This window comes from Procambarus clarkii, chromosome 1 (assembly GCF_040958095.1).
Source record: "Procambarus clarkii isolate CNS0578487 chromosome 1, FALCON_Pclarkii_2.0, whole genome shotgun sequence".
Lineage (NCBI taxonomy): Eukaryota > Metazoa > Arthropoda > Malacostraca > Decapoda > Cambaridae > Procambarus > Procambarus clarkii.
In genome coordinates this window covers 57,198,079-57,220,033 of record NC_091150.1, presented here as the reverse complement: position 1 = coordinate 57,220,033, position 21,955 = coordinate 57,198,079, and the positions used below count along the sequence as shown (strand labels likewise).

The 21,955-nt window shown below is 42.2% G+C and overlaps 1 protein-coding gene across 1 annotated transcript in view; it reads right to left on the bottom strand.

Moving 5' to 3' along the window:
• Positions 1-8,678: 8,678 nt before the first annotated feature.
• Hacd2 (3-hydroxyacyl-CoA dehydratase 2) overlaps positions 8,679-21,955 on the bottom strand; it is a 175,876-nt gene continuing 162,599 nt past the window's right edge. The window contains exons 8-10 of the mRNA XM_045732646.2: positions 19,721-19,843; positions 19,262-19,380; positions 8,679-14,737 (exon numbers count right to left, since the gene is read on the bottom strand). Coding sequence (XP_045588602.1) covers positions 14,655-14,737; positions 19,262-19,380; positions 19,721-19,843 — 325 coding nt within the window. The 3' untranslated portion in view covers positions 8,679-14,654. The remainder of the gene's footprint in view (positions 14,738-19,261; positions 19,381-19,720; positions 19,844-21,955) is intronic.

Here is a 21,955-nt window from a genome sequence, read left to right as displayed (position 1 = left end):
GTCCAGAGGAGGAAGTGGGTGGGGGGAGGGGGGTAATCGAGGGTCAAGGACAGCAGCAGGAGGGGCAGAAACCAGGGGACGCACCTCAGCAAGGGCACCAACCGAGAAGGAAGCGGGGACCAAAGAGACCTCCATAGCAGGAACAGGGGGTGTAACCACCGAAACTGGAGGGGACGGAGCGAGAGAGTGAGAAGTAGGGGGCGAGGAAGAAAGCGAAGCCTTCTTACCCGCCGGGGAGGAGGAAGGAGAGGAGCCAGGCTTATACTTCTGACTCAAAGAGACAAGTGTCCCAGCAACTACATACTGGGCAACAGATTCCAGCGTCTCAACAGAAGCTGAACGAGAGCATACACGTCGGCCGTTGGGAGAGTGATGGACATCAGCCCACATTGACAGGCGGAGGGGACTGTCAATAGACGGAGGAGAAGGATATGAAGGAGGATCGGAGGGAGACGAGGAAGAAGACACGGGAGACATGACAGACCGGGCAGAAAGAAGGGGAACCCCAGACAGAGGACCAGGAGAAGGACCTGTAACGGTTCTATTGTTACGTAAAGTATGGTGACAAATAAACACAGACACTAAGATACTATATATATATTTGGTCGAATATACAGAAGTACACCGGTGATACTTTAGTGTGAGTTGAGCGCACTGAGCGTCGGTACAGTATCTCGCAAGTGTCTGCTCTAGACCACACTTGAAAGTAGACTAGTTAATGTTCGCTACACCGCTGCTTATATTGCTCGGGCATCTCACCGTGTTGCCCGGGCAACGCCTCACCTCATTCATCTCCAAAGGTTGACAGGAACATTAACACTATATTTGGAGCGAGTATATTATTGGGATAATCTACTCGCTACAGAACTCCCCCTCCCAGGGGATGAAAGGAAAAATACTTGATCAAGGAACTTAGCTGGTCGGCGAATTGTACGCCCTGCTCGCGTTACATAACCATCAAAGTTAACTTCCTCCTCTTCGCTGATGTCATCTAACTGGGGTCGTAGGGTGGGAGGTCGCACAGGATCGTCCGTCGTCGCATGATCAGGTTGTGGTGCGGCTGGTAACTGGGGTTGTAGGGTGAGAGGTCGTACAGGATCGTCCGTTGTCGTAGGATCAGGTTGTGGTGCGGCTGGTAACTGGGGTCGAAAAGTGAACTGCGTAGTCGGCGGATGTGTCTCTGGATTTAGCAGTGTCGCAGACGTTGAGACGAAGCCTGGAGCAGAGCAGAGAGCTGAGTGAGGCCGGAGTCGTGGAGCTCTATGTGGGAGAGCGTGGCGGCTCGATTGAGATTTGTGAGTGTCTAAACTCGGGGAGTGAGAGCGTGGCGGCTCGATGCGGTCGTAGTCTGCTGTCTGCTCTGTGTCTAAGCTGTAGCGTCTTGGGTTGATTAGGACTGTACACGCCGAGTACTACATTGTTGACTGTGGAAATTGTAGTCTGGTACCAAAAGATGTAGGCAGTGTGTGGACAAGCTCGGTGTAGCAGGAGAGAAGAATGTGCATAATTGTTGCGTCCTTGGGTCGCTGGTGGAGCATTTAGATCCGGGGCGGATGGGCTCGGGCACCAGGACATTAGGAGGTAATGTAGGCACGTAGTTAGGACAACGAGGTAATCACTGCTAGAGCTGAATTGTCCTGGAGGCGACGAAGAGTCGGAAACGCAAGCTGTAAGTCCTGTATTGCACAAAGGGCTTGAGTCGGCTGAGTATCAAAATGCAGTGAACGTGTAGATGAATCTGATGACAGAGCAGCTGTCGTGGGCGTAGGACAAGCAGTGCCCTGGCAGCGACGGAGAGTCGGCAGGACAAGCTGTAGATCCAGCATGATGTAATCATTGATGAGGCTGTCAGATGAGTGAGTAACGATCGTGGAGCAGCAAGCCGTAGTAGATGAAACTGCAGAGATGGACGCGATGAAAATCATAGCTGTGGCGAGGGTGTTGGCAGTATTCCATCACAGCAAACAGTAGCACTAGAGGTCCAGTGAGAGTCCATGTTGTAGTCCATCGTGGCTGGGTATCGTCGAAACTTCGTGAAGGTCGAAAATAGCCTCCATCTGCATGAACCAAAATTCTGGCTCATCTGCGTTGTATGCTGGAAACCTGGTAGATAAATCCATGACGAAGATCTAGTTTGTGACTAGGTGTTCTTTTCACTCACTGGGTCACCAATGTAACGGTTCTATTGTTACGTAAAGTATGGTGACAAATAAACACAGACACTAAGATACTATATATATATTTGGTCGAATATACAGAAGTACACCGGTGATACTTTAGTGTGAGTTGAGCGCACTGAGCGTCGGTACAGTATCTCGCAAGTGTCTGCTCTAGACCACACTTGAAAGTAGACTAGTTAATGTTCGCTACACCGCTGCTTATATTGCTCGGGCATCTCACCGTGTTGCCCGGGCAACGCCTCACCTCATTCATCTCCAAAGGTTGACAGGAACATTAACACTATATTTGGAGCGAGTATATTATTGGGATAATCTACTCGCTACAGACCCTTCGGGACAGAACTCAATGGAACAGAGGAGGGGGCAGAGGGCAAATCAGGGTCCAAGGCCCGGAAATGGTTATGAGTCTGAGGAAGGTGGGAAGGACAAGGAGAGGAAGAGTGCAACACGCGAGCATAAGAGACGTTAGCATAAGGTGAGAGCCGGCGAACCTGGCGCCTCGCCTCAGGAAAAGATAAACGTTCCCGGTGCTTCAAGTTGAGGACGGCTGCCTCAAGCTTGTAATGTACACACGCACGGGAGAAGGTAGGGTGGGCCTCACCGCAATTGAGGCAGCGAGCCTGGGGAGAAGTGCACTCTGACTTAGAGTGACCTTCGCCCCCACACAAAGGACAGAGAGAGACAGTTCCAGATCAGCGGAGGGCACCATGCCCAAGCCTCCAGCACTTATTACAGAGCCGAGGAGAGGGAATGTACTCCTGGACAGAGCACCTGGCACCAGCAAGAATGACAGAGGGCAGAAGAGTCCTACCATCAAAGGTAATCTTCACACCCCAAAGGGGCTGACGGCGACAACCACGAGGGGGGCGAGTAAACGTGTCTACCTGGAGGACAGAATGGCCTTGGGTGTCGAGGATATGCCGAATATCATCGTGGCAGTCCTGCAGATTCCGAACACTGGTTGCAACATGGGGCAGGAGGAGAATAGAGCCCACAATGGTATTCAACTGAGCGTTCTTTGAGACCCGAACAGGGGTCTTGCCAAGGCAGGATAAGGCAGACAAGCAGGACGCTGCATCCTGAGAAGGAGCAGCAACGACACGTGTACTGAGACGAGTGGGGTTGAAGGTAACAGAGGCATCTACGGAATCAACAAGATGCCTATGGAGGGAAAAATCGTCAGGAGGCGCAGAATCAAGAGAGAGGAGATCAAAGTATTTGGCCCACGAAGCGGGACCAAACAAGGCTTGATACACATCAGTATGGAAAGGAATCGAGCGAGTGCAGCCGTGGCACGGACGGCGTTGAGAACCCCGAGAGATCGAGAGAGATCGAGAGATTGAGAGAGATCGAGAGATCGAGAGAGATCAAGAGAGATCGAGAGATCGAGAGATCGAGAGAGATCGAGAGATCGAGTGAGAGATCGAGAGAGAGATCGAGAGAGAGATTGAGAGAGATCGAGAGATCGAGAGAGAGATCGAGAGAGAGAGAGAGAGAGAGAGAGAGAGAGAGAGAGAGAGAGAGAGAGAGAGAGAGAGAGAGAGAGAGAGAGAGAGTGTGAGAGTGTGAGAGAGTGAGTGAGTGAGTGAGTTAAAAGGTGCAGTAGTCACAACGAGAGACTGAGCCACGCCAGGGGACAAAGTGGTCACCACTGAGGGCTTGTGGCTCGATCCAACCACAGAGGAGGGAGGGGAGCCGAGGGGAGAAGTCAGGAGGGTCAAAGGAGGAGCGAGGTCGGGGCCCAATGCGGTGGGGGCTACAGAGCCCAGTCTTCCAACACAGACCGACTTGGGAGCTTGGTCGCCCACCCCACGAGCCTGAGAGGGTACAAGAGGAACAATCAAAGACAAAGATGAAAAGAGACAATTTCATTCACGAATGTGCCCCCATACCCACCATGGAGCCACAATTAGAGGCAGGACACCCAACAAGAAGCTATCGCCGATCATGCCGGGGCCCGCTAGTGGTGCGTTGTGAGTATACGCCCCACAAATGCCACCTTAAGAACCATCAGTCCGTCAAGATCGAGTTCAGTGACGAAAGGGGGATTGACAATAAAAGGTTCCCCTCGCTCGAGACGTTGGGTACTACAGTTCTACTGGTGCAAGAGTATGCCTCCTCAAATACCCGGGTGTCAAAACAAAAGAAGACCAAAAGAATGATCAAAACAGGCACAAGGTCAGCAGGAAATGACAACGAGAAAGGAGAAGAGGGGGAGGAGAAAAACGAAACACAAGGAAAAGGCATCCAGCAAAATTTGTGAGGACAGCAGCAGAAGCACCAGGCTACAAACGGACAGGGGACCGCCTTAAGGAGCATCAAACTCCTGCAGCCGCCCACCAAGCCCCTCCACGGCCACAACGAGCTGGACAGGGAGGGGCATATTTAGTTAGAAAGTGTGGCATAGGCTCCTCACACAATGTTTTTTTTACGTGGTCCTCAGGTGATAGTTTTCTATCTAGAATCCCCTAGATCTCATTCTTTATCATAATTATTTAAAGATTTCGCACATAATTTATAGGTTGTGTGGGGTCTATGTTCTCCTATTCCACATTCCATAGCATGGCATTTATTCACATTAAATTCCATTTGCCAAGAGGTGTGCCATATACTTATTTTGTCCAGGTCTTCTTGAAGGGCATGACAATCATCAAGTTTCTTATCCTTCCTATTATCTTAGCATCATCAGCAAACATGTTCATATAATTCTGTATTCCAACTGGTAGATCATTTATGTAGACAATGAACATCACTGGTGCAAGAACTGAACCCTGTGGTACTCCACTTGTGACATTTCTCCAGTCTGATACATTGCCTCTGATTACTGCCCTCATTTTTCTATCAGTCAGAAAATTTTTCATCCATGTTAGAAGCTTACCTCTCACCCCTCCAATATTTTCCAGTTTCCAGAACAACCTCTCGTGTGGAACTCTGTCGAAAACCTTTTTTAGATTCAGATAGATGCAGTCAACCCATCCATCTCTTTCCTGTAAAATCTCTGTGGCTCGATCATAGAAACTGAGTAAATTCGATACACAGGATCTTCCAGATCGAAAATCATACTGTCTGTCTGATATTATAACATTTCTCTCAAGTGTTCTTAGTTTTTATTATATTTTTTACAATATTTTGACTATTACACTTGTCAATGATACAGGTCTATAATTGAGGGGGTCGACCGACCGACCGACACAGACAGACACAGACAGACACAGAGAGAGAGAGAGAGAGAGAGAGAGAGAGAGAGAGAGAGAGAGAGAGAGAGAGAGAGAGAGAGAGAGAGAGAGAGAGAGAGAGAGAGAGAGAGAGACAGAGAGACAGAGAGAGAGAGAGAGAGAGAGAGAGACAGAGAGACAGAGAGACAGAGAGACAGAGAGAGAGAGAGAGAGAGAGAGAGAGAGAGAGAGAGAGAGACAGAGACAGAGAGAGAGAGAGAGAGAGAGACAGAGAGAGAGAGAGACAGAGAGAGAGAGAGAGAGAGAGAGAGAGAGAGAGAGAGAGAGAGAGAGAGACAGAGACAGAGAGAGAGAGAGAGAGAGAGACAGAGAGAGAGAGAGACAGAGAGAGAGAGAGAGAGAGAGAGAGAGAGAGAGAGAGAGAGACAGAGAGAGAGAGACAGAGACAGAGAGAGAGAGAGAGAGAGAGAGAGAGAGAGAGAGAGAGAGAGAGAGAGAGAGAGACAGAGAGAGAGAGAGAGACAGAGAGAGAGAGAGAGAGAGAGAGAGAGAGAGAGAGAGAGACAGAGAGAGAGACAGAGAGACAGAGAGAGAGAGAGAGAGAGAGAGAGAGAGAGAGAGAGAGAGAGAGAGAGAGAGAGAGAGAGAGAGAGAGAGAGAGAGAGAGAGAGAGAAAAAGTCTACCCTCCCAACCCATAACCATTTTCTTTTAATTGGACCATAAAAACGAGTCATGAAAAGGACCCTGCCTTTTCGCTGAAAAGGCAGGGTCCAGGAGCTAGAGGTGATTACACACATGTAAGGACATGTGCATAAATGTTAACTGCAGGATGCTTATACTAACCTGGCCGTGACAGCTCCATATTACCAGCCAAGCACTATAATATACATGTTATTAGGTGATCTTTGCTTAGTGACAGCTAGCTGCTGTGACTTGTGCCTTGTGTTAACTTACTTGATTGTTGCTTGGTTGTGGGTATGTATATACTGTATATTGTAAATAATCTGTGTCGTGTAGATAAAGTAAAATCCACCAGTTTACTGGGGCAAATTTAAGACTTTCACTCAACCCAAGACATATTAAGCTTACATATCTGAGGCCAAGAGGTTTACTGATTTATGAGGGAAAGTTCTACTCCACGAGACTAACTAGACAGCATGACATAACATCACCCAACCCATGAGCTTGTGTAAGAGAAATCAGTTAGGTATCCACACAGCATTAATTTCAAGTCTGGGTCTCGGAGCTAAGGGATACCACCTACCTATTCCTTGAGCAGCTAGGGATGCTGAGCACTGGTCAATACAGGAAGGGGTGCATTGTCCCCAGCAATGCTCCCTATTTTTAACAGGGAAGTCCTACTGCCTCGTACATTCTCCCACTGTTGCAAAGACCTCTTTTCTTCTTTTTGCTCCCAGCCTGGACACCCATCCATCTACCAAGGGCAGCCCCTCCAGCAGGAGGTCCGTTGAGCCAAACAAGATTCCTACGAGTGTGTACCTTAGCACGTACTACACCTGGAGCGGGGCACGAAAGGGGACCAAGGCATTCCTCACTGGCCCTAGGGAGTCTTATGTGAGCCCCCTCACCACGACAAGGTGACATTCTGGAGGGGGTTTTCAAGTTGGAGATGATGTTTACAAAAAATATGAAGTTGAAGGGTTAAAAACAAAAATACCAAATCCTCTTGTATATATATATATTTAAAAATATGGACATACAAAGAGGAAGAGAGAATGAGGGAGGGGTGGAACTGTTGGTGGGCTGATGGTCTGGTTAAGTAATGTGAACAAAGGGTTGGAGTAGGTGTTAGTGTGATTAGTGGATGCAAGTGTGTATATAGTTGGTGTTTGTTGTTATCGAGTTAAAGTAGGGGTGTGGATAATAGTGTTGATAGGGACATACTGTAATGGGGTTGGGGGTTGTGTGTGTATGTTGCTGTAAGTGTCTTTGCACCTTTTCCAGTTTGTTGATGTGCTTCTTAAGATATGGGCACCACACAACAGCTGCATATTCTAGCTTTGGCCTAACAAAAGTCATGTGTGTGTGTGTGTGTGTGTGTGTGTGTGTGTGTGTGTGTATGTGTGTATGTGTGTGTGTATGTGTGTATGTGTGTATGTGTGTATGTGTGTGTGTGTGTGTGTGTGTGTGTGTGTGTGTGTGTGTGTGTGTGTGTGTGTGTGTGTGTGTGTGTGTGTGTATGTATGTATGTATGTATGTATGTATGTATGTATGTATGTGTGTATGTATATATATATATGTATATGTATATATATATATATATATATATATATATATATATATATATATATATATATATATATATATATATATATATATATATATATATATATATATATATATATATATATATATATATATATATATATATATATATATATATATATATATATATATATATATATATATATATATATATATATATATGTCGTACCTAATAGCCAGAACGCACTTCTCAGCCTACTATTCAAGGCCCGATTTGCCTAATAAGCCAAGTTTTCATGAATTAATGTTTTTTCGTCTACCTAACCTACCTAACCTAACCTAACCTAGCTTTTTTTGGCTACCTAACCTAGCCTTACCTATAAATATAGGTTAGGTTAGGTTAGGTAGGGTTGGTTAGGTTCGGTCATATATCTACGTTAATTTTAACTCCAATAAAAAAAAATTGACCTCATACATAGAGAAAAGGGTTGCTTTATCATTTCATAAGAAAAAAATTATAGTAAATATATTAATTCAGGAAAACTTGGTTTATTAGGCAAATCGGGCCTTGTATAGTAGGCTGAGAAGTGAGTTCTGGCTACTAGGTACGACATATATATATATATATATATATATATATATATATATATATATATATAATGGGTGGGCGAGTTAGAGTGGTAAGGATCAGAGGATGTTGCCGGAACAACCGTGGACATCTTGAAGAGAAAACTAGATTGTTTTCTAAAATAAAAAAAAAAAGAGTGCCAGACCAACCGGGCTGTGGTGGGTATGTGGGCCTGCGGGCCGCTCCAAACAACAGCCTGGTGGACCAAGCTCTCACAAGTCAAACCTGACCTTGGGCCAGGCTTGGGGAGTAGAAGAACTCCCAGAAACCCATCAAGCCGGTTGTGAGAGGGAAGGGGGGTGATTATGTGGTTCGGTAGGAATGATGTGGGGATGGAGGACACTCAATACAACTCTTGGCTCACACTTTTCAATTAAATAAATTGGTATATTTTGAAACAAACAAAACAAAAAGTTGCCTTTAGGCTCAACAGCCAAATAATGAAGTTTCATAATTAAACATGAATATTGCAGGTTTCTAGCCAGTGTAATATAGTTTTATCCAGTTATAAAGAAAACTATAAACTATGAATAACAGAACATTTTATGGGCCTACATTACTCATTATAAATAAAAGCCATGCTTTTTGGCTCAAACTAGTGAACTTTAAGTTCAAAGTCAATACACAAAAAGCACACTGAGTTATTGAACATAATATTTGGAAGAGGAAAAAATATATCACAAACCATTAGATATTCCTACTGGAGATACTTAATTTGATGAGGTACTATTAAAACCCTTTACATTACGGATTACTACCATACTATATGTCCATAGTGTGGTATCTGGAAGTTATTTGTAAGTATAAATGACTTCCAGATTGAACTGGAATAAATAAACTGCTTCCTTTATTGCAGTTTCTGAAAGCATCTCAGTCCTCTTTTTTTTTTTTGAGCACACGGTCCTCTTTTAGAGTGCACACTCTGAATTTCTTTTTAAAGTCTGAACGATCTAAGTTTCTGGTTCTGATGGGCATTTGTAAATTATGAATTACAAAAATAATCCCATATCAAGAGGATAAGACATGAGGCAAAGTATCACAGCTTGCAATGGAAGATCCCCAGCAACTGCAAATACTTAATTATCATTTTAACTACAAATTGATTAAGGTATGCTTGTGATGTGCGAAGGTCTTTGCACACTTTGTTTACTCAGACTGGGGTAACTTTTAAAATACCTATGATAAATAATGCCTGTGGGACACCATGAGCACAGCTCTACTCCTGTAACTATACACAGGTATGCACCAACAGGTCATCATAGGTGTAACTGCCAGTCATTATAAATTTGAAGTTTAGGTGGGCTGTGATGAACATTAACTTGTGCAGAGGTAAGTCCAGCCTAGAGTTTAGTACAAGTCTCAAATTGAAGTCTTGTAGGGGTTATAGTGTTAAGAGTCAGTTTCCAAACTGACTGGTGTCAGTTGTAACAGTTGATCAGTGAACAATTTCCTCAGAGTTATTTACCTTCTCCTAGGATAAATCTTTAGGCCTACATATACTGACCAAATTTTATGGAAATTGATGAATGAGTCTGATCTAGCAGGACAATATTCATAGTAGATACAGTAGGTTATATACTGTTAGTAATGATGCTATAAGTAACTATAGCATTACTAAACTATATGTAGTACAGTATTTATATACTACAAGGGGTGAAAATTGGAACAAGACAAAAAGGTGATGCCAAAAATGTTTTTTCAACTGAAGTTACTGATCATGATCAGTTTGTTCTAGAATGCACACCTGTCAATCAGCACAATTACTAGCATGATCTACCATGATTTCCATGATGAAAATCATAAAGACAAAGAAGGGAGAAAAATTCCAAAATTTTCTAACATACACAGCACTGTCATGGGGCTACTAGTCTTAGAATTCATTTCTGCTCTTCTCAGAGCCTTGCCACTACCAAGACCATGATACAAATGAAGCCCAAATATTTTTTTTGCAAGGTAGCCTATAATATGTTATAGATAATAGAAATCATGTAATTTTTAGACTCAATATAATGTGTCTTAATAGCACCTTCATCACTGTTGAGAGAGAGCAAGTGATGTGTTAGCAGGAGATGTCGGAGAAAGTGTATCTAGCAAATGAAAGTGAAGCCAACAAGAATCAAAATAGCCACTATTATTCAATGCCTGTTCTAGATTAGTCACATATTCTAACAAATATTTGTGAAACCTTTGTCATGGTGTAAGAAATTCACATTTGAAATTAGTCTAGGCTATGTGTGTGAGAGAAGTAAATAAGTTTACAATTTACATTCGGATTTGTGCACAATAGTACTTTATGTTATATTTTATGCCTATTCGAGTTGTAAGATGGCACACATTGAGTTAGAGCCTGGCAGTAATGGATATTAGTTGATGTTAATGTAAGGTTACCCTAGCATACTAAAATAATTATCATCAAACATTGAAGCACTACAAGAGAAACTATTACACATTATGAACTATCCAATGGAAATTATAGCACCGGCAATTTTTGGAAAGTGGGTGAATGTAACTTATAACTGAGTCAGTGTCAAATTTTCTGTGAAGTTAACAGTGAGAGACTAGTCAACCATTTCTCAGACAATAGGTGTTACCAGTGAGATTAGAGAGATGAAGCCCAGTAGTGGTCTAGATATAATTCTTGCCAAAGTAAACTAGACTGTCATTGCTGCATTTACTAAAGATTGTGACAAGCCTGGCCCCAGGCCAGGCTTGGAAAGTAGAACTCTGGAAGGTAGTAGGTCAGCGGCTGATACCAGAGGGAATTTATACCAAGTTACCCTAAGTTTACCACTTGTGACTAGACATCCAGCAGAGATGCAGTACAGAGTGCCAGATGGTTAGGGTAGCTGTTTTAAGTTGTAAACTCTTGGATAACCATTACTGTGACTATTATCCACAGTTTCATAGGTAGCAAGTACTCGTATGGTCCCCACCTGACTTGTCACAATAGAAGGTCCTCTTAGGGAACCAATGCTACCTGTCAAAATAGCAGGTACTCTTAGGGACTCAATGCAACATATTACAATTGCAGATACTCTAATGGGTCCCCCTGCGACATGTCACAAAAGCAGACACTTTTAGGGTACCTATGTCACATGTCACAAAGCATGCAAATTGCAAAATTGACTGGCACGTCAACATCAGATCAAAAATATATTTTGTTCCTAAAAATAAAATATTCCTTGTATTTTTTGGATCTTTATAAGAGGGCTTTATAAGATGCTTCCAGAAGCTGTAGAAAATTTAGTAGAAATGTTTGGGCTGCCTTTAACTAATTTTTGAATTATGACTATTTGGATATAAAAAATGCAAAAGATGTAAAAATTATAATTTAGAATATAGGTCATTAATTTGGCCTGAAAAAACAATATACACACTTAATAAAAAACAAAACACTATATTTTGATTCAGAAATGACACGTTTATAAAACTAGCAACAATTGTCTAGTAATTTGCAGTTTTCAACGGCTCTTCCAATTTATATCATTACAACTAAAGTAAGTGAATCAATCCACAGCCATTATTACTGGTATTAGACACACTGATCTGCCAAATGACCATCACTTACTTGAACCGACAAACTATTTGGTTTTTAACTGAACCTACCCACTCACACTCGCCATGGCAAAAGGCCACGGCAAAAGGCGTAGCTCTCCCCAGTTGGCTACTCAAGACTCTACATCGGTGCTTTCTCATTTGTGCACCCACACTGGCATGCTGACTCTGATTTGCATTTACAACATGCACAGATATGCAAGCTTATTCTTCACTCTTCATGTTCCTTAGTTTTGTTTTTAATTACACTATTCCTGTATCAAATATTCTGCCATCGTACTAGCTCAAAATACGTGGAAAAAGAAACATTCCGTGACAAATTTTGACTGGAAATTTATCTAATAAAAAGTGAAGAGTGGCATCCCTTGAAGTCTCGTGTGTAATTAAGATAATTTTGCTAGCAAAAATCATTATTTTAAAATAAAAGCCAAGATATTTGCCTGTTATTGTCACAATGCACCAGATGAGGTCACTAAGTTATGTTGAAGTAATGAGTGCTAATGATGCAATATGGGCATGTTACGGGCAGACATGATGAAACAAAAGTACATTAAAAGTAAGATTAAAATTTAGCAGTTACTCAACTTCTTATGGAGAGCGCAAAGATTTTTCATACAAAAATTAACTAAGCAGTGTTTTTATAACGAATGGTGATCAAGACATATTAAAAGTGCTAAATAAGCACGTGGAAAGATGGAGTTAGCTAATGCAGCAGGTGCCAAGGAGAACATCGACAGAATCGAGGAAATTGATAATTTACCTCCCAAGTAAGTATACAGTGCTGAAAAGACACATTTATACTGTATATGTATATATATTTGCTTACTGTATTAAAACTAATGCTTCTGCTGGGTATAAGCAAGATAAAGAGACACTCGGTGTGCAGTGGTATGGTATAATACATACACCTGGTATGTATTAAATGCAAATTCTTTGTAATGGAAAGTTGTTATATCATGGGCATATAGAGGGACTAAGTATCTCCCTGTCATTATTAATGCCTAGAAATATGCATGGGTATCTAGAAACATTTTAACAGACTTTCAAACCATTTTGATCCCTAGACAATGGCAACGTGGTACTATTTCTAGGTAACAGCATATCACACCCACATGACAAGTTAGTCAAAATAATGCTCTTTATTATGTACTTGCTCCCAATGCAATTTAATTTATCTAACCCATGAATCAAGGCATAATTTCCAAATTAAAAGCCATTACAGAAATAACTTTTTTCCAGATACCTAAATTAACAGGACAGTATAAAGGTCTTCATGAAATCCTTAATAAAAAAGTGTAACACAAGCATGGGGAGCCGAGCGGACAGCACACTGGACTTGTGATCCTGTGGTCCTGGGTTCGATCCCAGGCGCCGGCGAGAAATAATGGGCAGAGTTTCTTTCACCCTATGCCCCTGTTACCTAGCAGTAAAACAGGTACCTGGGTGTTAGTCAGCTGTCACAGGCTGCTTCCTGGGGGTGGAGGCCTGGTCAAGGACCGGGCCGCGGGGACACTAAAAGCCCCGAAATCATCTCAAGATAACCTCAAGAAGGTAAAACATTCAACCCTAAAGAATGGCTGAATCAGACACTGGGCCACATCTATTATTTCCTCAACAAGACAATTAGATAGATTTTGAAAGTTTTGGAACAACAGTGAAAAACAATATCTAGAATATCTTAAGCTCCTTGCTTAAAGTAAGGGACTATAGTCCTCACAACTCAAGAGAATTGGTATCACCCACACTTGAAGCCACTATAGATCAGAGAAGCTAGTGTGATAGTTATGTCAACAATGTAACAGGAAGGAGGCAGCAGTTGAGAAGAGAGAAAAGCCTACACAAAACATAAAAGTGTTATGTGCTTCGAAAGAGTTCTTAAGTTCATGAAATCTATAGTTGACTTTAGTACTGTACAGTACTCTGGAAATTAAGAATTTCAACAATATAAAGACACTTTTCAAGCATGCAAAGATCACGAAAGAATTTATTTTTAAATTAAAATTTTGCTTTGCAATGGCTACCAATATAAGCTTGCAGTAAATGATCCTGTGTTAATGTGAAGAATTACCTATAGAACTTCAGCATCTTGCCTAAATCTTCAGTATATACCTCAAATTTACCAAAGTCTACCACAATACATATTATGATGAGTTTTCAAATGAGACTTGCATATTTAAAAAAAAAAAAAATATAACAAAATGTTCCAACAGCGTGCCTGACTATCTAACCCTTTCTCAAACCCCTCGGTCTTGAAGTGGTCAAATGGCAGACCCCGTGCTTGTACAGTACATGAATTACACAAGATATTAGTTACTGATAAGAATAACACCCTGATAATGCTGATACATTTAAGTTTCTTTCTTCCATATTTCTATTACTTAGATACAGTACATAATGTTCTAGCAAATATTAATGATAGCCAAAAAAACTATCAAGTACATTAAATGTTTCAAAATTATTTCTGAAATGACCTTAGAAAAACAAGATGGCCTGCATGTCGTAAAAGACTTATAGGTGAAGGTAAAAGGTAAAAAAAAGGTTTAAAGGTAAAAGAAAAGGTAAAGTTATTACCAATACTGTATATGAACTTTCCAATTATACAGTCTACACCAGTGTTTCTCAACCTTTGCTCCTTCAAATAATTCCAGATCGTACTTTAGATAAACATAAAAGAACTTCATTGTCAACTGAAAGGGGACAAGTTCTGCCTTTGCTCTTGAAATTGGTTAAATGAGAAAAATGTAACACAAAAATTACTCAAAAATACATTTGCATAGACTTGGAATTAACCTATTTATAACTTTCTCTTGTGGAACCCCTTGTTACCTTGGGGTTCCATGGCAACCTGCTTGAGAAACGCTGGTCTACACAATCACTGCTCGGGTTGACTAGGCAAACTTCTTCTTCCAACTTCTGGGACCTAACTTCTTTATACGCAGATGATACATGTAGTTCATCATCTTGTACATAGCTGAGAAAACATAATATATTACTTCACAATTAGTTACTAAGGACCTATAGTGCATATAGACAGACTTGTTATAATTAATCAAATAACAAAACACATCAATGTAGGGAGAGTAATACCAAACCAGGAGAATGTTTTGCCTATTAGCACTTGATAACATCTAACATTATCACCAACAGTCACCTTTCTACTAAATGCTAGTCCACATCCTTGTAAACACTGTGCTCTAGCTCCCTAAATCTACTCCATCTGGCCTGACTGATCTGTTTTTGCCAAACAATTTTAGCCTTTTTCTACCTAATCTCTAGGCACATCAAAGAACTCTAGATTTTATTCTAAAGTTTGCATTGCAATTAGGTCACTGAAAATGTTTTACAAGAGCACAGTTTGGTACTGTTCACTTAGCATGTCACATACATCCTTTTCTGTCTCTTCTTCTTCAAAATATGTGCAGTTTGCATGAAGGTATATCCTCCCCATGACTGCACGAGTGCTAATGTAGAAAGATGCGTACTGTACATGACAATGCACAACAACACATCAACGGTCAGTGAGGGTGGTGAGGGTGGACAGTGCTGGAGGGTGAGGGGAAGGGATTTGGGGTTGGTGGTGGCTGGGTGTGTGTGTAATTACCTAAGTGTAATTACAGGATGAGAGCTACGCTCGTGGTGTCCCGTCTTCCCAGCACTCTTTGTCATATAACGGTGTGTGTGTGTGTGTGTAATTACCTAAGTGTAATTACCTAAGTGTAGTTACAGGATGAGAGCTACGCTCGTGGTGTCCCGTCTTCCCAGCACTCTTTGTCATATAACGCTTTGAAACTACTGACGGTCTTGGCCTCCACCACCTTCTCACTTAACTTGTTCCAACCGTCTACCACTCTATTTGCGAAGGTGAATTTTCTTATATTTCTTCGGCATCTGTGTTTAGCTAGTTTAAATCTATGACCTCTTGTTCTTGAAGTTCCAGGTCTCAGGAAGTCTTCCCTGTCGATTTTATCAATTCCTGTTACTATTTTGTACGTAGTGATCATATCACCTCTCTTTCTTCTGTCTTCTAGTTTTGGCATATTTAATGCTTCTAACCTCTCCTCGTAGCTCTTGCCCTTCAGTTCTGGGAGCCACTTAGTAGCATGTCTTTGCACCTTTTCCAGTTTGTTGATGTGCTTCTTAAGATATGGGCACCACACAACAGCTGCATATTCTAGCTTTGGCCTAACAAAAGTCATGAACAATTTCTTTAGTATATCGCCATCCATGTATTTAAATGCAATTCTGAAGTTAGAAAGCATTGCATAGGCTCCTTGCACAATATTCTTTATGTGGTCCTCAGGTGATAGTTTTCTATCTAGAACCACTCCTAGATCTCTTTCTTTATCAGAATTCTTTAAAGATTTCTCACATAATATATAGGTTGTGTGGGGTCTATGTTCTCCTATTCCACATTCCATAACATGACATTTATTAACATTAAATTCCATTTGCCAAGTGGTGCTCCATATACTTATTTTGTCCAGGTCTTCTTGAAGGGCATGACAATCATCTAAATTTCTTATCCTTCCTATTATCTTAGCATCATCAGCAAACATGTTCATATAATTCTGTATACCAACTGGTAGATCATTTATGTACACAATAAACATCACTGGTGCAAGAACTGAACCCTGTGGTACTCCACTTGTGACATTTCTCCATTCCGATACATTGCCTCTGATTACTGCCCTCATTTTTCTATCAGTCAGAAAATTTTTCATCCATGATAGAAGCTTACCTGTCACCCCTCCAATATTTTCCAGTTTCCAGAACAACCTTTTATGTGGAACTCTGTCGAAAGCCTTTTTTAGGTCCAGATAGATGCAGTCAACCCAGCCATCTCTTTCCTGTAATATCTCGGTGGCCCGATCATAGAAACAGTAAATTCGATACACAGGATCTTCCTGATCGAAAACCATACTGTCTGTCTGATATTATATCATTTCTCTCCAGGTGTTCTACCCATTTAGTTTTGATTAGCTTTTCCAATACTTTCACTATTACACTTGTCAATGATACAGGTCTATAATTGAGGGGGTCTTCCCTGCTGCCACTTTTGTAGATTGGAACTATGTTAGCCTGTTTCCACACGTCTGCTACGATTCCTGTACACAGGGATGCCTGAAAGATCAGGTGAAGTGGAATGCTGAGCTCAGATGCACATTCTCTCCGAACCCATGGTGAAACGCCATCTGGGCCAGCTGCTTTGTTCCTCCCGAGCTCCTTTAGCATATTTTCCACTTCATCTCTAGACACCTCTATCCGCTCTATGTTGTTCTCTGGAATTCTTATTGTGTCTGGTTCTCTCAAAATAAACTTGTGGTCAATTATTTATTTACAGGATTTAGTGACCAGTATTGTGATAACAGCAGGATTGTGGTGATAATTAGCACTTTGCGTAGTGTTGTGGGAGGAGGAATTGTGGTGAGGGAGAGAATTGAGGTAGCCTCATTGTGTGTGTGTGTGTGTGTGGCAGCCACTCTTGTTTTGCTCATCATACTAGCTTATTGGTTCGCTACGGTGAACACATTTGCACATGGGTATATACAGTGTGTGTATATAGTGTAATAACAGCAACAGGAGTATGTTGGGAGGAGCTATTTTGGTGAGGGAGGTGAAGTAATCGTAGCGTCGTCTGCTGGCTGCTGTGTGATTTCTCGTGCAGTGTATAGTGGCCACTGTAAAGTTTGGACACAATATCGGCTTACTTGCATAGTTCTGGTGAATAAAACATGTAGATAGGTATACATAACATGTGTAAATAGTGTAATACAAACAATAACAGTATGGTGGGAGGAGCAATGTTGGCGCGTAAGATGTTGGAGGAGTGAGGGAGACTGACTGGGTGTGGCAGCTGACACTTCGTGGAGTTCTGAGTGTGTTAATGGTGAATGTATATAGTGTGTACATATGTTGTAAATATACATAATTGAACATGAAACATTGCTGTGAATAACTGTATGGTGGGAGGAGGAGTGATGGCGAGTAAGGTGTTGGAGGAGTGAGGGAGACTGGCTAGTGTGGCAGCTGACACTTGCAGAGTTCTGAGTGTGTTGATGGTGAATATATATAGTGTGTGATAGTGTATAGTGTGTAAATAGATTGTATATATACATAAATTAGCATGTTGCATGGGAAATATGTGCAACATATGTGTACACATGTCATGCACGTAACAGTGTCATCAGACAGTACAGATGTTCTACTACCATAATGTAGTGTACGTGTTCATTATACATAGGATTGGCACAAAAAAAACAAATAAAATGTATTTGGAACTGTGCACAAAAAATTAACAAAAATATATTCGTGGCAACTCGTGCATCTTGAGCCGGACGCGCTAGTGGCCCCGGGGGGCATACACCACGGGCGACAAGGGATTGATGGCATCACGCGCGAACTTACGGACCCCATAGCAGCAAAAGTAAGTACAATTTTGACTTTTTGTTAACATATCCATGCTCAAGGAAGGGTTTTCGACACTTTAAAAAAAAAAAAAAAAAATAATCCAGAGAATTTATTTCCTGCTCACCGGGGAGGGGGGTCATATTTGGAAGCTGAGCAGTTGAGGGGTTAAGAGTAAATAATTTTTATCTTGCTCTTGCAAAGTTGACAGTAGTTGAGAGCATAACATGGTTTCTACAGGAATGTAAGCAACAGTGGGCCAGGAGATCCACAACATGCTCTCTTTACCTATTCTGACCATTGAGTGATGTAGCCATCTGCTCAACAATGATAAACTTTTTCATGGATTAGGAATACATAGCTTCACTGTGAACTATTACCATGCTGCTTTTTTAAAGCTAGATTGGATGAGACAGTCAAAGGTCATACAAAACTTTCAGTGGAACTAGTGGATTTCCCAGCAATTTTTTTCACAAGCATCAGCCTTCACAATATCTATGCCTTCTTCAGATTCCATATTACTTACAATCCCAACCAGAATTGAGCATCTAATTATTTAATTTAGGTATCACTGAACTTCCCACCTAACCCACCATAGGCCCCTTCTCCAAGAGCTGCAACACCTGGGTAGACTCAACTACCAGAGGGAGGAAAATATGCCATATACAGGCAGCCATTGTGAACAGCTTGATAAAGGCCCCTCTCCTTTGACCAGAAGAGGGATTTCATAAGACATACTCAGCACTCAACTGCTGTGTCTAATTACTAGAGTAGTGTTACATCCCCTCCTCCCGTAAGAACATAAGAATAAACAAAACTGCAGAAGGCCTAATTACCCATACAAGTCAGCTCCTATTTTTAATCACCTAAAGTCATTCATTCATATGTATGTCTAACCCATGGCTGAAACAATTCAGAGATATCACGTCTATAACAAGACAATGTTCACTTGGATGGGTGGTTACTTCAGGACTGATATGTGCTTGCTTATCAACGCACGCACACATACAAAGCTACATAGTAAGAGGTTGACCAAGCACACATCAGTTAATACTGGTTTAGAGAGGAAGACATATACATGAGAACTCACCTGGAAAGAAGAAAAAGAGGAGGTAGCACCTGAGGAGAGTTGGAAAATGGAAAGCGAAATTCCATTTGTTTGGTAGAGCCACCGAATACTTCCCTGTCTCATCAAAGTAAGGAATGTCCCTGTTCAAAAGATTTCAGTGATTAAATTTTAAATACAGTACATTCAATAAAAAAAAAATTTGATACATTAACCAATGGATCTGGAAATTTTTACTTTTAACAAACTAAACAATTATTACCACGTAACCTCCCCTTCTTCAAGCTACACATGAAAATTACTTTATCCTATTTTGAGCAATTTTCAAATATAATTGAGAGTGCTCAGGAATATTGGCAGTATATGTAATAAGGACTCGACAGTGATAATCTCCAAAATTTGTCTATAAAAGAAAGTTTGTATCACATAATACTAGCAGCTAGTTATTACAAAATCCAAAAGTAAACGTTGTCTTTCACTTACCGAAGAATAACCACACCTTCTAAAATGAAACCGAGTGGATAGAGTGGAATCCAAATAGTGTACCGAAGCCAGGTGATGAAGCCAAGTTCCACATCATAGATTTTCAAAATGTAGTATGGGTATCTGAATAATTGGAAAATATATCAATTTTACATTAATAAGGCAGAGGAAGGAATTACAAATGTAGATAATTTCAATACAATCTACAGATTACAATCTACTCTACATATAGGGGTTCTCAAATAGAATCTACTCTTCATATAGGTGTTCCACATAGATTACACTACTGTATATACAGGTGTCCCTATGTCTGCCTTGTATGTTACATAAACTTACAATGTTATATTAATTTGCAAGACGAACAATCCACTAAACCAAAAATGAAGCAAATTACTGTACAAGTCGTAACAAGCAGAGTATTCTGGTAGCACACATTCCTTGAATCAATCATCTCTTTACAATGCTTTTGTCTTGATTTTTCAATCTAAATATGCTAATAAAAGCAAAAAACCAGCGTTGAATGTAATGAAACGCCATTTTCTGAGTGAGTCCCGGAGGCTCCCCGGAGCTATCCATGGCTAATATGGATACCCTAACTATTTTGCATCAGTCGATGTGGGTGGAGTTCTAGGCCTACCGGGGACCACGAGCCAGAACCTGGCCCCCTCAGAGAGGCACGGGGAGCAATGGCCCATAGAAATGCACATGTGATTTGGAGCATTCTATATCTGCCATCGACCGGGACAGGCACCCAGAAAGGTAAGCGCCACAAAACAAACCCCTATTCTGGTTAAACAACAAAATCGACAAACGAGTGGACAGAACTCCCCCAGGAAAACGAACTAACAAGCATGACGTCACGCAAGCCGCGCCGCATGTCTGCGCACCTCCCCCCTCCCAGGGAGGGGGAAGGGGGAGCCCCATACCCCCGCGCCGGCAATCCCCGCCCCAGTTCTGAGGCAGGATATCAAAACCGTGAAAAACCCGCCGACCGGAGGGCGGGAGGGTGCCGGTGAGCCTCCTGGACTCACCCAGAAAATGGCGTTTCATTACATTCAACGCTGGTTTTCTGGGGGGAGCCCCTACGGCTCCCCGGAGCTACCTCACCAAAGACTACCTAAAAAACAAGGGGACATACCCGGGAGGCGGTAGGAGAATCACTCCACAACACGAAGTCGAGACAACAACCCAAGGTATAGCATTCGCCAGAAAAAGGGGAGAACGGCCACAGACGAAGAAAACCTATGATCACGACAATAGGAGCCAAAAACCACTGCGCCTGAGAAGAGCAAGAAGCTCTGCCACACGGCCCCCAGAGGCGAATGCCAACACAAAAAGAAAACCGAGGCAAAGCAAACCTGACCCCAAGGAGCCACAACCACCAAGGAGAAGAAAAACAGGAGAGCACCCTGTCCAAAGACCAGGACGACACAGACAGTGCATAAGCAAGCCGGAGGTGTAACAACGCACAATACAACCTGCGAAACGGCGCAGAAGGAATATCGATACCGAAAGCTAGCAGCAGAAACCAAGGTGCCAGACCCAGGAACGGCCCCAAGCGCCTCTACATCCTCCGCAAGCCAATCCTATGACAGCCCCAGGAGGGAAAAGAAAACGCAGGACCAAAACGAAAATGCCACAAGTGAGCAAGACCACCTCCATAAGTGCAGCTGACAGGGAAGGAACTCATATAAGGAGCCGCCCCGCACCAACATCCCGCAGAAGGGCAGGAGCGAAAAGACTCATTAGGAGGAGCAAAATCGCTCCCAGGAAAACTAGGAGCGCCGAGACAGTGTGAAGAGAAGAGATATTCACAAAAGAACAAAAAGGCCAACACCCAGAAGCTGCTGGGAAGAGGACCCACAAGCCCTAGAAAGGACCGGAGGGAAGCTCAACCAAATGACGACAGACGCACCAGAAAACGGGAAGGAGCAAAACAGTCCCAAACCTTCGAGAACAAAAAGAAGCAAACACAAAGGACGAAGGCCCCAAAACCTCGTCGCACCCGAGACCAAAAGTCATGCAGAAACCCCAAGAAGAGGGGGACATGACGGAAGAAGGCCCGTCCCGGAAAAAGGGGCGAAGATCGTAGAAAAGCACCCACCAACAGGACGGAAACAACGGGTACAACAGACAAGGAAACCAAGCCCAGGAAGGGGCCGACGCCCACAAAGCACATGCAGAGAGGGGGAACGGAAAACCCCACACCACAAAACTGCAAGTCCCCCTCAGAGG